At 55.4% G+C, this 14524-nt stretch overlaps 5 protein-coding genes across 5 annotated transcripts; 2 read left to right on the top strand and 3 right to left on the bottom strand.

Moving 5' to 3' along the window:
* Positions 1-605: 605 nt before the first annotated feature.
* HRG_06590 (uncharacterized protein) lies at positions 606-1022 on the bottom strand (the record flags this gene model as incomplete). Its single annotated transcript, XM_044865061.1, has 1 exon — positions 606-1022. One exon carries the CDS (start codon positions 1020-1022, stop codon positions 606-608), a length of 417 nt encoding a protein of 138 aa, XP_044720001.1.
* A 2648-nt stretch (positions 1023-3670) lies between these two features.
* Positions 3671-4484, bottom strand: HRG_06591 (uncharacterized protein; the record flags this gene model as incomplete). Its single annotated transcript, XM_044865062.1, has 3 exons — positions 3671-3711; positions 3767-4247; positions 4302-4484. The coding sequence occupies 3 exons, from the start codon at positions 4482-4484 to the stop codon at positions 3671-3673; spliced, it is 705 nt and encodes a 234-aa protein (XP_044720002.1).
* A 2151-nt stretch (positions 4485-6635) lies between these two features.
* HRG_06592 (eisosome component PIL1 domain-containing protein) lies at positions 6636-7934 on the top strand (the record flags this gene model as incomplete). Its single annotated transcript, XM_044865063.1, has 5 exons — positions 6636-6692; positions 6755-6815; positions 6869-7002; positions 7060-7243; positions 7303-7934. The coding sequence occupies 5 exons, from the start codon at positions 6636-6638 to the stop codon at positions 7932-7934; spliced, it is 1068 nt and encodes a 355-aa protein (XP_044720003.1).
* Positions 7935-8302: 368 nt separating this feature from the next.
* On the bottom strand, positions 8303-8660 carry HRG_06593 (LSM domain-containing protein; the record flags this gene model as incomplete). Its single annotated transcript, XM_044865064.1, has 2 exons — positions 8303-8500; positions 8550-8660. The coding sequence occupies 2 exons, from the start codon at positions 8658-8660 to the stop codon at positions 8303-8305; spliced, it is 309 nt and encodes a 102-aa protein (XP_044720004.1).
* A 413-nt stretch (positions 8661-9073) lies between these two features.
* Positions 9074-14396, top strand: HRG_06594 (transcription factor s-II (TFIIS), central domain-containing protein; the record flags this gene model as incomplete). Its single annotated transcript, XM_044865065.1, has 4 exons — positions 9074-12406; positions 13119-13340; positions 13581-14327; positions 14388-14396. 4 exons carry the CDS (start codon positions 9074-9076, stop codon positions 14394-14396), a joined length of 4311 nt encoding a protein of 1436 aa, XP_044720005.1.
* Positions 14397-14524: the final 128 nt, after the last annotated feature.

Raw genomic sequence — 14524 nt, forward strand, 5'->3', positions numbered from 1 at the left:
GGCACTCATAGAGGCTATATGAATCTGTGCAAATGACGAGCGGGATTTGCTTCAGATCAAGGCGTTGTGCGATCGTATTGACCGTTTGCTTGATCACAAATGCGAGATCGAAGCCCGATGTCAATCCATAGATCTCTGATGCAAGAACGCTTCGAGTAACGCGCTTGCATTTAGTTGAGCTCCAATGAAGAATGTTTCCGCGGATGGAAAATGAATCGGTTGATTGCGCGGTCTCATTGGCGATGATAATCACAAAGCCGATTTGAGAGCTTAAATCCTTATTGTTGGCGAATGATCCATCGGTGAACACAAAGATCTTCGCGCTCTCGAGATCGATGGGTATGTAACATAGGCCACGGTCGGGATTGTTGATCTGCCATTCAATCCGCTTGTTCAAAGCCTTGAAGTCGGTATTAACGGGCTCTTGGGCTTGTGCCGCAACGGAACAATCGTATGTTGCTTCGGGTTGGCAAATCGAAGCGATATATGCCCCCCGGGCGCGTTGAGCAGCATAATCCTGATGCCTACTTGATGCCTGAAGATTGATCTCCTCGAGGTTTTGGCTTGGCCCTTCTGCCTGACGATGACACAGCCATTTTGTATGGTCAGGCGGCTGCCGTTAAAGTCGCAGATGGAACCTTCTTGGAGAATCTCTTTGGCTTGGCCTTAAAGCAGAGTTCTTTCTCCTCGATCTTGAGAAATGCATCTGTGCCAACAATGAATGTGTCATCCGTTTGCAAGGCCGCGATGCCAAACAGGTCCTTGTCGGCGATGTTGTTTGCCGTGATCAGAAGGCACGGGTCAAACGAAGAGGTTTCCATATTAAGCTTGCGGCAGTGATGGTCGTGATATGTGTTGAACCAGTGGGCTCCTGCCTCTGCGATGCCATATAGCGGCTTCACGATTCGCAGGATTGTTCCCTCTGGATATCTTCTTTTGAGTTCTTGAGGAAGGGCTGCAAGGATGACACGGGCCAGCTTGGTCTGGGATTGTGTGTATGCCATCGTGATGTCTCTGATCATGATGAACATATCCCGTGTGCAGAGAAACGGTGCTAAGGCCAAGGCCACGCGTTGTGCGGGCCGGCTGATGGTAGGGGCTTGTGTGAGGATCCCACGTTTCCCATCATCATTGTATCCTTGCACAACGAGGCGTGATTTCTCGTATGGCGTTGCAGTATTTCTTCCTTAACCTCTCTGACCATTCGTGATTTGAAGACACGATATCCACCATGTTTATTCGCATCGAATTCTTCGGGTACAATGACCCCAGCGGCGAGGAGGTTCGTGAGCTCGAGTGTGTCGGAAGCTTCAAATGGGAAACCGGTGCTTGTGATCTTTCCTTCAGCTCGTAGCCGCTTGGCTAGGCCGAGATGTTCCATTTCTTTTCGAACAAGAAACGCATTAGCTTCATGATGAACGATAAATTGAACGGGTGAGCAAACAATAGTGGATTCTGATGTGCCATTTTGTGCAGCATCCTTCCTAGGTCGGCCACGCCTGCGCGGCCTCTTTGGCTCAGGGTATTCGAAAGGTTTGGGTTGGTCTTCTGTGGTAGGAAGAGGAAGAGGTTGTTGAGTTGTGGGTGGAAGGGGAAGAGGGTTTTGAAGAGGATGTTGTTGATCGGATTGTGTTGAGGGAAGGAGTGATTGTTGTGTTGATGGGTCTGTGCGGCTAGGGCTAGGGTCGGGTTGCAACTGAGGAAGGAGCGATTCCGGGTGACGATAGTACGGTTGGACGCATGTACTGCGAAATTTCGCTGGTCCGTTGTCCAGGTCAACTGCGATTTCCGTATCCGTCACCTCGAGCACTTTATATGGGCCTTGCCATCCGTGCTTCTCGCGAAATACGCGAACTTCGCTTCCTAGCGCCAGGGATAGGGCAGGCGCAACGCTGTATCAGGCCCATTACGCGTATTTAACGCGGTCTGAACCTTCCTCTGGGCGTTGATCTTCCTCAGCTCTGACATCGTTCGCCACACCGCCTTAGCTCTTGCCATTGCGGAAGGTGTAGGCGGCGAATCCATCGTCATTCGAGGCAGAGCACCGAAGACGAGGAGGGTTGGAACGAGGCCATCCGGACCGGCTGTGTCGTTGACAGCCTTGAAAGCCATTTGAAGGACTTGATCAGGGCTCACGGTATCCTTCAGCTCTGCCTTTAATATATCATATGCTCTTCGGACGGGCACATGATACTTCTCAACCTTCCCAACAGCCCAATGTGCTTCCACAGGCACCTGATGACACGTTATTCCCATCAATTTCGCTTCTGCTTGGAACTCGGCAGCAGCGAAATTCGTGCCTGCGTCATGAGTGATCACATCGGGTGGTCCAAGGTATGTATCCATCCAACATTGTTTCAACGCGAGCCACGTTTCCTTGGCCGTCATGTTGGATAGGAATCTCCTGCCTGATAGGCAGTGGCTTGATCAACAACATGGAGGACTGGTCTGCCACCCAATGTCATGACATCAACGATGACTTCGTAATTGAAGTCACAATCATCCTTCAAGCTGAACTTGAACCTTCGTGGCGGGTCGGATTTCATCTGACAGTAGTGGCAGAACTTCTTGATCATTTCCAGAGCTTCGATTTCCACATCATGGCCAGCCGAATTCAGCAGCTTGTGCAGCCGATACACGGATGGATGACCAAAACGCGTGTGGAGGCGCCGCAATTCAGCCTCCGTGAGATATGCCACTGATGCCTCTTGTTTCCGCAAGAAGAACCACGCGTGACCCCATCTTCGAATCACTGGAACGCTCACACCATTGCCAACGAGCTCGTTCGTGACGTTATTTAAATATACGCCGAGCCGATCCATATCAGCTAGGCATAGGAGGAATGGCGTTGGCACGTTGACTATATGAAAATCAACCTCTCCCACTGGTGTGTTCAAGGTGATCACGCCAAGTGGTGTTTCCAATCTTCCTGCACCAAATCTAACTGGTTCGGGCTTGCGATCATCACGGAATTGGACTGGGGGCATCTCTCGTTGGAGAGCACGCAGTTGTTCGATTCCTCCCGTCGATATGCATGCCGCACCTGTGTCCGGCATGATTCCTTGGAACGAGTCTTGAGAGTAACGATCTAGTATGAATTGTGTGGGTTCGTCACTGTTGAATAACTTGATGCCTACTGAGAGATCCGATGATGGAAAGCTTCGTTGGACAGAAAGGTCGCAGCAGCGTAGAACGATTCATAAGGGTCAGAGGAGTCAGAATCATCGGATTCCTCGGTGCTCGAGTCATCCTGATCCTGTGATTCCCTTCATAGTCAGCCAAGAACATAGCATACGAACGAGATTGACCGTGGAAGCCTCTCTCGTAGATACTTCTCTTTGGCTGCTTTTCTCGTTTTCAGGATGTCTCGTTGAGAAACAACCTTCCTTGCCGCAAACGTAGCATTTCTTCTTCCAATTTGGCTGACGCCTTTGTGATTGACCTCTTGTTCCGCCGGAATTTCGCTGAAATTTGCGATCCACGAAGTGCTGATCATGTCCTCTATCCAGGTCTTGGGGATATTGGCCACTGGGTTGTTCAGATCGTTCATCTTGCATGGCAGATAGCGATGATCGAAGCTGTGATGCCAATCCCTCAAATGTAGGTGCGGGAGAGTATATCGCGAGTCGGAATTCAGGCACACCACGGCACGCCCTGAGCGTTGCATCGATCAGGCCACCTTCGCCGCCAGACTTATCCCCGAGTGCTCTCCTACAGAGCCGCAATTTCGTAAGAAGGGCCTGGAGGACCTCGTCAGATGACTTACCGGGCATCTCAGCCCGAAGTCGGCTGAAGGTGAGGGTGCTCCAGTGGGTATGATACATCTTCTGGTTGATTTCGGTGTCAAAGTGCTCTTTCATCTTCTGATACATCTCAGCGAAGGTTAAATCAGTGCTGATTTCGTGTAGAAAGAAGGACTGAGCTTCCTTGGCCAGAATCGAAGGGAAAACACCATGGAATTTAGACGGAGGAATGTTTGCTTGACGGCACACGCTCATGAATTTCCGGATCTTGTCATCGAAGATATCGTATGGTTCGCCGGTATAGGCTAGTTTCTTGTCCCATATCTTAATGAATCTAATCGTGAGATCGGCCTCAACTTCCTCGTTCTCGAATCGAACAGGTGGAATGCTCGTGTATGCATCTCGGAAGTTGGTAGTCCGTACGGGGAGCGTCTGCTGATACCGAGGGGATTCGCGCCATTGATGCTGAGGCTCTTGCTGAGCGGGTTGATGGGTCTCAATGATCTGAGGGGATTCCGGTTCCGCCGGTCGGGTAATAGTTGGCTGCTGGATTACTACCGGTGCCGGTGACGATATAGCCGCTTTAACAGTTCCTTGGAGCAGCTTCTGTTTCACCTTATATGCCACGGTGTTTTCAGCAACCTCTTGACCAAGCAACTCGTTCTCATCCCATTCAGGAAGTTCGTTACTTGTTAGAAGGCCACATAAAGCTCGAGAGATGCTAGAGTTGGCCTTGCCCATATAGATCCCCCTAATTCTGAGAAGCGTCCGGAGTCTTGATCTAAGGCGTGGGTTGATTAGTTCGAAGTCATCATAGCTCCATCCCGTGAAGTCGTTATACAGATCCCCAAGCAGGGCAATTCCGTGGTTACGTTTATCCACCGTGTATGTTGCCACACAGCCTAAGAAGAAGCTGTTGCGGTGGACAAGGAGGAGCTCTGGGTGATAGGTTCGTTGAGGAAATCCGCGTCGAAATGCCTGATCGGGAGTGAAGGGAGCTCCACGATCGTCAGGTTCCGTTCAACGAGTTGCCTGTCTTCGAGAGACACGTTGGCCGGGGTATCCTGGGCTGTTGCCGGGGCTAGTGCGGCAGATGAATTGTCAGACATATTGACAGGCTGTGTGCTGAGAAACAGGGCACAGGGTGTCAATGAGGTTATCAATGTGCGATAGGGCACGCCTAAGGGTCGCTGATGACAGCAAAGCTTAGGCACGGTTGGATAACTAGAGTGGGCTCTGATGCAGAGTCTTCGTAGCAATCCGCGCGTTGTAGCAACTATCCTACCGTCAGGGAGCTCGCTTTGCAGAGCGTGACGATAGGTTAGCTCTCTTCCGTCTTGCTGTTCTGTGTCACCTTTGCCGGGCGACACTGATCAGTGTGGACAGGCTCTTCACTGCAGTGAGGTTATTCGAACTGGTTCAATTGGTTATATCTTGTGTAACTAGGGAAACGTGTCCCATACAAACTGTGTGCAAAGACCTTCCTCCCTGTGTCTCACCTCTTACTCGCACGTGACTAGCGCGGTCGATTAGTTATACGTGCGCGATCGGTGCCTAGTGCACAGGTGGATCCAACAGCCTGGGGTATTACAAGTACAAGTCCGCAAAATGCCTAGCAAACATGGAATGTGCGTGTAGTCTGGGGTATCATTACGGATGCAGAGGACCGGTAATTTAGTCACACTCTGCTCATGAGAGCTGCGCGTGTTCCCTCAGGAATATTAGTTAGTCTCTCGTATTAGTCAGGGGCCAGTGGCTTATCATGTTCCTCAGCCCTTGATCGTGACTGCATTCTACACAAACTCATAACAGTCTACGGTCTATAGAGAGAGCTCTAGATGTGTGGTTCTTGGAGATGTTCGGTGGCGAGTGGCTGGTGAGGCACTCGAAACCGCAAAGGCGCAGCGGCCGATGATTGCGAATTTGCGATAGCCTCTTTCCGAAACGTCCGAGTCCATTTGACGTCAGCTGGCGTTGGGGGTTAGCCGGCCGGAGTCGACATCAGCCATCAATCAGGTCGACGCTTCTCCTTTCGAGGGCGAACAAGCAGAGAGGTGACAAGGTGACAAGGTGACAAGGTGACAAGGTGACAAGGTGACAAGGCAGCAAGCACTGCCATCGAGCTACGGCCGTAACTTGGGGTCCTCGTGCAGGCGGGATCGAAGACAATCGGCGTCGTCTGTCGTCTCCACAGCAACGTCCGGCCGGAGCCAACAGCAGCTGCTCCGTCGTCCAGACTCCAGAGAGGGAGGAGTGAGGAGTGAGGAGCTATTAGCTCGGCGCTAGGAGCCTTGGCCTGGGCCGCCTCCGGATCGGGCCAGCCGCTCCACCTCTGCCAGTGCAGTGTTAATTGCAGTATTAATTGCAGTATTAATCATGGATGAATACTCGAACCCATGGCAAAGAGGCTCGCTCTGGTACTGCATCTTGGGCCGCGTCTAATTAATTACTCCACGTACGTACCAGCGAGCCCGGCCACCCAAGCAAAGGGCCCGAGACATGCCGGCAGAGGTGCACAAATCCCGGAACCCTTGCCGTGGTTGGCGCAAACCCTGCTGGTGCCGCCGAGACGAATCCACATCCACCGATGACGTCGTCGCAGCCTGCCGCCCCTGTCCTCCCCCCCCGCCTCTACTGTAGCCTCTCCGCGAAACCACCAGCGCTGGTGTGTCACATAAAAACCATCCCAGTCTTTCCATCTCTCCCCTCGTCGACCCTCTCTGAGAAAAAGTCCCTTGCCCGCTTTCTCTCTCATTGATAGATACATAATCTCCTCTACACCGCTGATCCCCCGCCCCTACTTCTGCTACTTGCTTGCTTCTCTTCTCCTCGCAAGTCGCCCGCCTGCCCGTCCACTACCTCCATAGCTCCATCGCGCCGCTCGCCGCCATCATGCATCGCACCTACTCCATGCGCGCCTCCCGGGCGCCTACCGCCTCCCAGATACAGGTAAGGGCAACGGCTCCGCGGGATGTCATGAGACGAAATGCTGACATGGGAACTTCGACCAGAGCCCGCCTCCCCCCCCCTCCTCCACCAAGTCTGGCCGCCTCTTCGGAAAGGGGAGCTTTGGTGAGTGCATGCAATGAGGAGGCATAAGGAAGCGAAGCTCATACGATACCTAGGCCACGCTCTGCGCCGTAATGCCGGAGGTGCCTTCGGGCCTGACCTGGCCAAGAAGCTGTCCCAGCTCGTCAAGATGGAGAAGAACGTGATGCGAAGCCTGGAGCAGGTCGCAAAGGAGCGCATGGAAGTTGCCGTACGTCCTTGACTTCCACGCCCCTCAATCACGTCGCACGCTGACCCACCAACACAGCAACAACTCTCCCTCTGGGGTGAGGGCGGCGACGAAGATGTTTCCGACGTCACCGACAAGATTGGCGTCCTTCTCTACGAAATCGGCGAGCTCGAAGACCAGTATGTCGATCGGTACGATCAGTACCGTGTCACCATGAAGAGCATCCGCAACATCGAAGCCTCGGTACAACCCAGCCGCGACCGTAAGAACAACCTTGATCCGGGTCAATGCGCGCGACGTGCTAACCCCAGGCTTCAATAGGCAAGCAGAAGATCACCGACCAGATCGCCCAGCTCAAATACAAGGAGCCCAACTCGCCCAAGATTGTCGTGCTGGAACAGGAACTCGTTCGTGCCGAAGCCGAGTCGCTCGTTGCCGAGGCTCAGCTCTCCAACATCACCCGCGAAAAGGTCAAGGCTGCCTACTCGTACCAATTCGATGCCCTCCGGGAGCACTGCGAAAAGGTGGCCATCATCGCCGGCTACGGCAAGCACCTCCTCGACCTGATCGACGATACCCCGGTCACGCCCGGCGAGACCCGCCAGGCATACGACGGCTACGAAGCCAGCAAAGCCATCATCCAAGACTGCGAGGATGCCCTTACCAATTGGGTCACCTCCAACGCCGCCGTCTCCTCCAAGCTGTCGACCCGCTCGCGCGGTCTCTCCCAGCGACGCCGAAACAACATTCGCGCCAGAAACGAGGGCCATGACCTGTCCACCCAAGATACTCCTCTAAACGACAGCAGCTCTTGGGTCGGCCGTGGCGCCGATGTTGAGAGCGACGAGGAGGACGACGAGGAGGACGACGACAACCGCCACTCGGTCCTCGACAGCGACGGCGGCCTGAATGGCGAGAGCCGTGGACGAACGCAGGAGGTTATCGCCGCATAGAATTGGATTCCTGCTGTTTGAGAAAAAGACGGCGGCAAGAGTAGGAGTCGAGGTGATTATTGGGCATGTCGGTTTATCAGGTTGGCGGCAGCTGTCGCTGGGTGCACATGGAAGCTTCAATGGGCTGGGGAAATCGGTCTGCCGTCTCTTTTCGCGACCTCTCCTTATTAGTAGGGTAGTCTTTTCTTTATGTACACTTATTTGCTAATACCATGTACTGCACGTGCGACATCAGGTCTCGCGCTCTTGATGTCGGTGAATGGTGAGAACCGGCAGCAATGAAGCACGAGTTGCGAGTCGAGTTCAGCACAAACACTTGGCTTGCTCTTCCTAGAAATATGGGCCAAAAATCCTCGACGGATGCGACTTCATTTCTTGATCTGGCTCACAAATTGCTCCAGTTCCATCTTGACAATGTGATGTCCCGGCACCACGACCAGGCCGAGATAGCGCGATGTCATGTCGACCGTGACGGTTCCCTCGGCCGTCTCCTCTAGATGGCGGTGCATGGCATCGGCCGACGGCTGTCGGTACTCGTATGTATGGGATAAGACGACATTTTTGTTCTGCGCCGGTCAGCCAGAAGCGGCATAGAAGTTGAGCATTGGGACGAACCGCGTCGGTGCACTTGAATGATCCCCAGAAGAGGCGCCCATCCGTGGTGGACACGCGCAGGTTCTTGTTCAGAAGGGACTTTAGGTAGCCCTGCGCCTCATCTTTGTCCATCGCGAGGCCGACGCTGGAGGGAGGAAGCCCTGCAGACGTCGATAGGGGAGCGATGCGATGGTGGAGGAAGAGGCTGCACTTTCATCTCTCCCTGCAGAGCCGCCGCAGTGGGCCAGCGGCCGATAGCGGCACGAGGCTCCACACCGCTGCTGAAGTGCACTGTATTGCGTCACGTTACAGTGGGGCAGGGCACCCCCAAGAGTCCATTACCGACAATGCTTAGTTGCTTACAGGCTTGAACTCGCCATTATTCAACCTCAGTCCCGCAACCGCTCGACTTGTCCCTCTCTCCCTTCTTCCGCAGCTCCAGCGCCATGCGATACGGACATGGGTAGTGCTCGCGCAATGCGACTTCGAGTCCGAACTTGGAGAGCGACTGCCCTTACGCCCAAAGACTCGCGCCACCCGTCGACATGGGTGTCAACGGCCTCTGGACCGTGATCCAGCCGTGCGCGCGGCCCACGAACCTCGCCACCCTCAACCGCAAGCGCCTTGCGGTCGATGCTTCCATCTGGATATACCAATTCCTCAAGGCCGTCCGCGACAAAGAGGGCAATGCGCTGCGCAACTCGCACGTTGTCGGCTTCTTCCGCCGCATCTGCAAGCTCCTCTGGTTCGGCATCCTGCCCGTCTTTGTCTTCGACGGCGGCGCCCCGGCCCTGAAGCGCGCCACCTTGCAGAAACGACAGCGCCGTCGAGAGGGCCGGCGCGAAGATGCCGTTAGGACCGCGGGGAAGCTGTTGGCCGTGCAGATGCAGCGCTTCGCCGTCGAGGAGGAAGACAGGAGGAAGAGGGAGCAAAACGGCGACATCGCCGCGCGGGAGGCCCGGCTGCAGGAGGAGGATGCTCTCAATACCAACGACGTCGTTTACCTAGACGAAATTGGCATGTCGCAAAAGGAAAAGGCGCAGTCGAGGAGATTCCACAAGCAAGATGCATATCACCTACCGGAACTCGACGGCGGCATTGCGTCCATGGGCAGGCCCGACGATCCGCGAATCATGAGTGTTGATGAGCTGGAGGAGTATGCGCGACAGTTCAACAACGGGGAAGACGTCAATCTTTACGACTTTAGCAAGATTGACTTTGACGGCGAATTCTTCAAGAGTCTCCCGCCCCCAGACAGATACAATATCCTCAATGCCGCCAGGTTGAGGAGTCGCCTGCGAATGGGTCTAAGCAAGGACCAGCTGGACGACATGTTCCCGGACCGCATGGCCTTTTCGAGGTTCCAGATCGAGAGGGTCAAAGAACGAAACCACCTCACCCAACGGCTCATGTTCGAGGTGGGCATGCAGGGCACGGATCTGACACTGGGCGTCAACGCGCGCGTCGCGGGGGAAAAGGACCGCGAGTATATTCTCGTCAAAAATGAGGGCGCCGAGGGAGGTTGGGCCCTGGGGGTGGTGAGCAAAGAAAAGGACATCGGGGAGGCGCACAAGCCCATCGACGTAGACGCCATCGAAATCCAGTATCAGACCAAGGATGACGAAGATGATGAGGAAGACAACGACTTTGAGGACGTGCCAATCGAGGGCCTCAACCGCCTCCCGAAGCCAAAACCCACGGCGTCAGGCAGCGCGAGCTTCCAGGACGCACGCGACATCTGTGAGGGGAAGCAGCAGTTCTACGATGGTCAACAAAACGTGCTCGCCAACGATGAGGGCGACGGCGAAGAATCTCTCTTTGTAGGTGGCAACACGGGTGAAGCGAATGCCCTGCTTCGGAGCAGGCCGGAAGACCAAATGCATCCCGAGGAAGAGGATGATATCAGCCGGGCAATCGCCCTCTCGTTAAAGAACCAGCACGATCTTGACCAAGAACCTGCCGAGGAGGAGCTTGATGGGGAATCCGCCGAGGAGCCGGAGTGGACGCAAAAGGCCGTGGAAGCCTCGAGACCGATCAAGGGTAATGGCGGTTCCATGATTGCTCACGTTGTAAACAACCGAGCCAACGCCGCGGTGCCAAAGCGCAAAGAGGAGCTTGCCGACAGTGACAGAGATGACGATTTGCAGGCCATCTTGGCGAGATCCAGGAAGGGAAAGGTCGCCCAGCCAAGGCCGGTTTTTGAAAACAAGAAGAATCCTTTCGATGGACCGCTTCCATTTCCCAAGCTCGACTGGAAGTCGTCTGTCTTTGTGAAGAAGGCGGCTCAGAAAGAAGACGGGGCCGCCAAGCAGGACAGTGGTGCTCAAGAGGACACTGGGCCAGAAGAAGACATGGGCGGCGGATTTGAAGTTGAGTCCCGGGGTCAAGATGGCCCCAAGCCTCTCCCTCCTTGGCTGGCGGACGACACGGATATCCGGGAGTCTCTGAAAAAGCAACACGATGTGGAGAGGGAGATTAATGCCGAAGACCGGCAGGAGGCCGAAGAAGAGCAACGACTCAGACGTCGAAACATGGAGAGCCGGCTGATTGAAATTGACTCGTCATCTGATGGCGGCAGCGATATTGAAATCGTTGAGGAGCCCCCTTCTCCCAGGCGACCGGGAGGTGCCGAATCCGCAAGCCTCGGCACCGCCCCCGACGAGAAGCAATCATCGGAAGTTGCGGGCGTGGAGAGTTTAGTTCCGGAAGCAATTGCAGGTGTCAAAACCCCTCGCGGTGTCGATGTGCAGGAGATGCCTCTGGCAGAATCCAAAGAGCCTTCGCCATCTCCCGAGCCGGAATTCGAGGACGTGCTCGCAGCGGTACCACCGTCAGCTACGCAAGCTACTCGACGGAGCGAGTCGCCCCTATTTGGGGATGTTGCGGCTGCCGAAACCCAGGCGTCTCTAGATGCTCTAAATCAGGCAAACTATGACGATGCATTCGCCGAAGCGGATGATGACGAGTACAGCGACCCTGAAGACGAGGAGCTATTGAGGCAAATGGCCGAGGAGGCCGAAGAGCACGCCCGCTTCGCCAGTGAGTTGAACCAAAAGCCTGCGGCACAGAACAGGGAAGACTACGAAAAGGAGTTGAGGGCATTGCGAAGTCAGCAGAAGAAGGACCGCCGTGACGCAGATGAGGTCACGCAGGTGATGGTGACTGAATGCCAGTCACTGCTCCGCCTATTTGGCATTCCCTACATCACGGCGCCGATGGAGGCAGAGGCGCAGTGCGCGGAGCTGGTCAATCTCGGCATCGTCGACGGCATCGTGACCGATGACTCGGATACGTTTCTGTTCGGCGGGACGCGTGTCTACAAGAACATGTTCAACAGCAACAAGTTTGTCGAGTGCTACCTCGGTGCTGATCTTGAGAAGGAGCTGTCGCTGTCGAGGGAGCAACTGATCTCTCTCGCCCAGCTGCTCGGATCTGACTACACAGAGGGCTTGTCCGGGGTTGGACCGGTCACGGCCGTCGAGATTCTGTCCGAATTCCCCGGCAAAACGGGGCTCGAGGAGTTTCGGGACTGGTGGACGGCCGTCCAAAGCCAGGCCGGCCCCAAAGAGGCCGACGCCTCGTCACAGTTCCGCAGGAAGTTTCGCAAGTCACAAGCCACGAAGCTATTTCTGCCCGTCGGGTTTCCCAACCCAGCCGTATTCGACGCGTACCTCCACCCGGAAGTGGACGACAGCGCCGAGGTGTTCCAGTGGGGCGTGCCAGACGTGGAGGGCCTGCGGCGATTCCTCATGTCGACGATTGGGTGGAGCAAGGAGCGGACTGATGAGGTACTGGTGCCGGTGATTCGCGACATGAACAAGCGGGACGTCGAGGGCACGCAGAGCAACATTACTCGATACTTTGGCGGCAGCGTCGGGGTCGGTGCCAAGGAGGCGTTTGCGCCAAGGCAAAAGGCCCAGGGAAGCAAACGGATGGCGGCGGCAGTGGACAGGCTCAGGTCCAACGTGACGGGGGACGACGCAAGGGACAGTGAGGGAGGGCCGAGTAAGAGGAGGAGAGGGGCGAGGAGAGAGGCGGCGGAGGATTTGGAGGGTGACGAATAAAGGCAATGATTCTCTGTCAGTGGCTTAGATGGGGGTCACACACGCCGCTTGCCGGTTGGCAGGTGTTCGCGAGTATATCAGAGCCGGAACTGGAAGCGCGAGCTCGACCAATGTCCTGTTGGAACGGTTGTTTGATTCACGGATCTGTGCAGAAGATATGGTAACCAGAAAGGGGGACCTTGACCACCGTCACTATTTTTCAAGAAGACTTGATATAGCGACTTTAAATCCTTGAATAGCCCACAGTTAAAATTATCTACATTGTCTCGAGTCCACGTACGTACGCTATTGGTATGGCAAAGTGAATAATCTGAAGCTCGCGAGAGTCCGGTCCGGGCGATTTCGCAGTACAGGGTAGGCAGATTGCAGACGACGGAGCATTCGCTACATGAGCCATTAAAGCAACGCCGGGGTGAACCGGGTAAAGCGCGGCTATCGTCTCCACCATCAACAGCTTTCCCCCTCAGTCTGCGCAAGCAAACCCAACCAACGTTTTTGCCGCCAACCGACGACTCGGCTTGCCTAGCCCATTGCGACCATCGGCGCGCGCGCTCTCTACCACGCACACGAGGACAAAGGACATCGGCATCGCGTCTGGGGCATCGTCGTCGTCATGGACCAACGCGAGCTCGAGTCGCGCGTCAAGGCGCTGACCAAGTCGGTCGCTGCCAACGAGCCGCCGGAGAACGCCATCAAGCTGCTGGACATGCTCAAGAAGGATGCCGCCCCGACCGAGGAGATGCTGCGGGTCAGTGCCGATGCGCCTCATCTTCTTACCCCCTCACTTCCTTGTGTTTTCCTTGACAAAGACTGCGTCGAGGGCTCAGCTGCTCTGTCGCAAACGCTTGACGGGCGGCAGAGAGAGAGGGACTTGCGCCCCAGCTGGCTGGCTCTTCCAGTCTCGCCTTCTCCACGCCCCCTATCTCATTATCTATAGCTTGCCACCCGCCCCACCTAGTGACCTTGTGCTCACCATCATCTCTCGCAGGCCACCCGCGCCGGCGTCTTTGTCGGAAAACTACGCTCGAACCCCAACAAGGAAATCGCCAGAGCCGCGGCGGAGCTCGTCATCAAGTGGAAGAAGCTCGTGGAGCAAGAGAAGAACTCGAAGCTCCACAAGGCCAAGATCGGCTCCCCAGCTGCCGTCCCCGTCTCGCTGCCCTCGGGCCCCGCCCCCGGTTCCAAAAAGGCCTTTATCGGCGACCCTGAGAAGCGGAAGTTTGACACTGATGGAGTAGATATAAAGCGCACCGACTCCAACGTCCGCAACCAGTGCATCGGCCTCGTCTACAACGGCCTTGCCTTCCGCTCCACCGATCCCCCGTCGGATGTTATGGCCAAGGCGGTGGCGGTGGAGCAGGCTGTCATGGACGCCTTCAAGGGCGAAAATGCCGAGTACAAGAAGAAGATTCGATCGCTCTTCTCCAACCTCAAGACCAAGACCAACAAGGAGCTTGGACGACGGGTCCTGACGGGCGACATCTCACCCGAGCGGTTCGCCACCATGACCGACGACGACCTCAAGAGCGATGACCAGCGCAGAAAGGACAAGGAGCTCGAAAAGGAAAACATGAAGAAGGCGCAGGTTCCCATGGCCGAAAAGAGCATCAGCGAAAGTCTCGAGTGCGGCCGTTGCAAGAAGAAGAAAGTCAGTTACACGCAGGCACAAACCAGGGCTGCTGATGAACCGATGACGACCTTTTGCGAATGCATGAACTGTGGCAACCGCTGGAAGGTATGTTTTCGCGCGCGCCCCCCGCCGCCCATTGGAACCGACGACGCTAAATTTGCATAGTTCTCCTGAGGCTCGAGCGCCGAGCAACGCGAAGAAGGGCATTTCATTTTACTGCAGATCACAAAGAGGCGCCGTCGCATTGGCGTGCTGCGTTCACGGTTTCAGGGGACGGATTCGGTCGGGAGTTTGGGAAGGGA

The sequence above is a fragment of the Hirsutella rhossiliensis genome (genome assembly GCF_020360975.1).
Source record: "Hirsutella rhossiliensis strain HR02 chromosome Unknown scaffold00006, whole genome shotgun sequence".
Lineage (NCBI taxonomy): Eukaryota > Fungi > Ascomycota > Sordariomycetes > Hypocreales > Ophiocordycipitaceae > Hirsutella > Hirsutella rhossiliensis.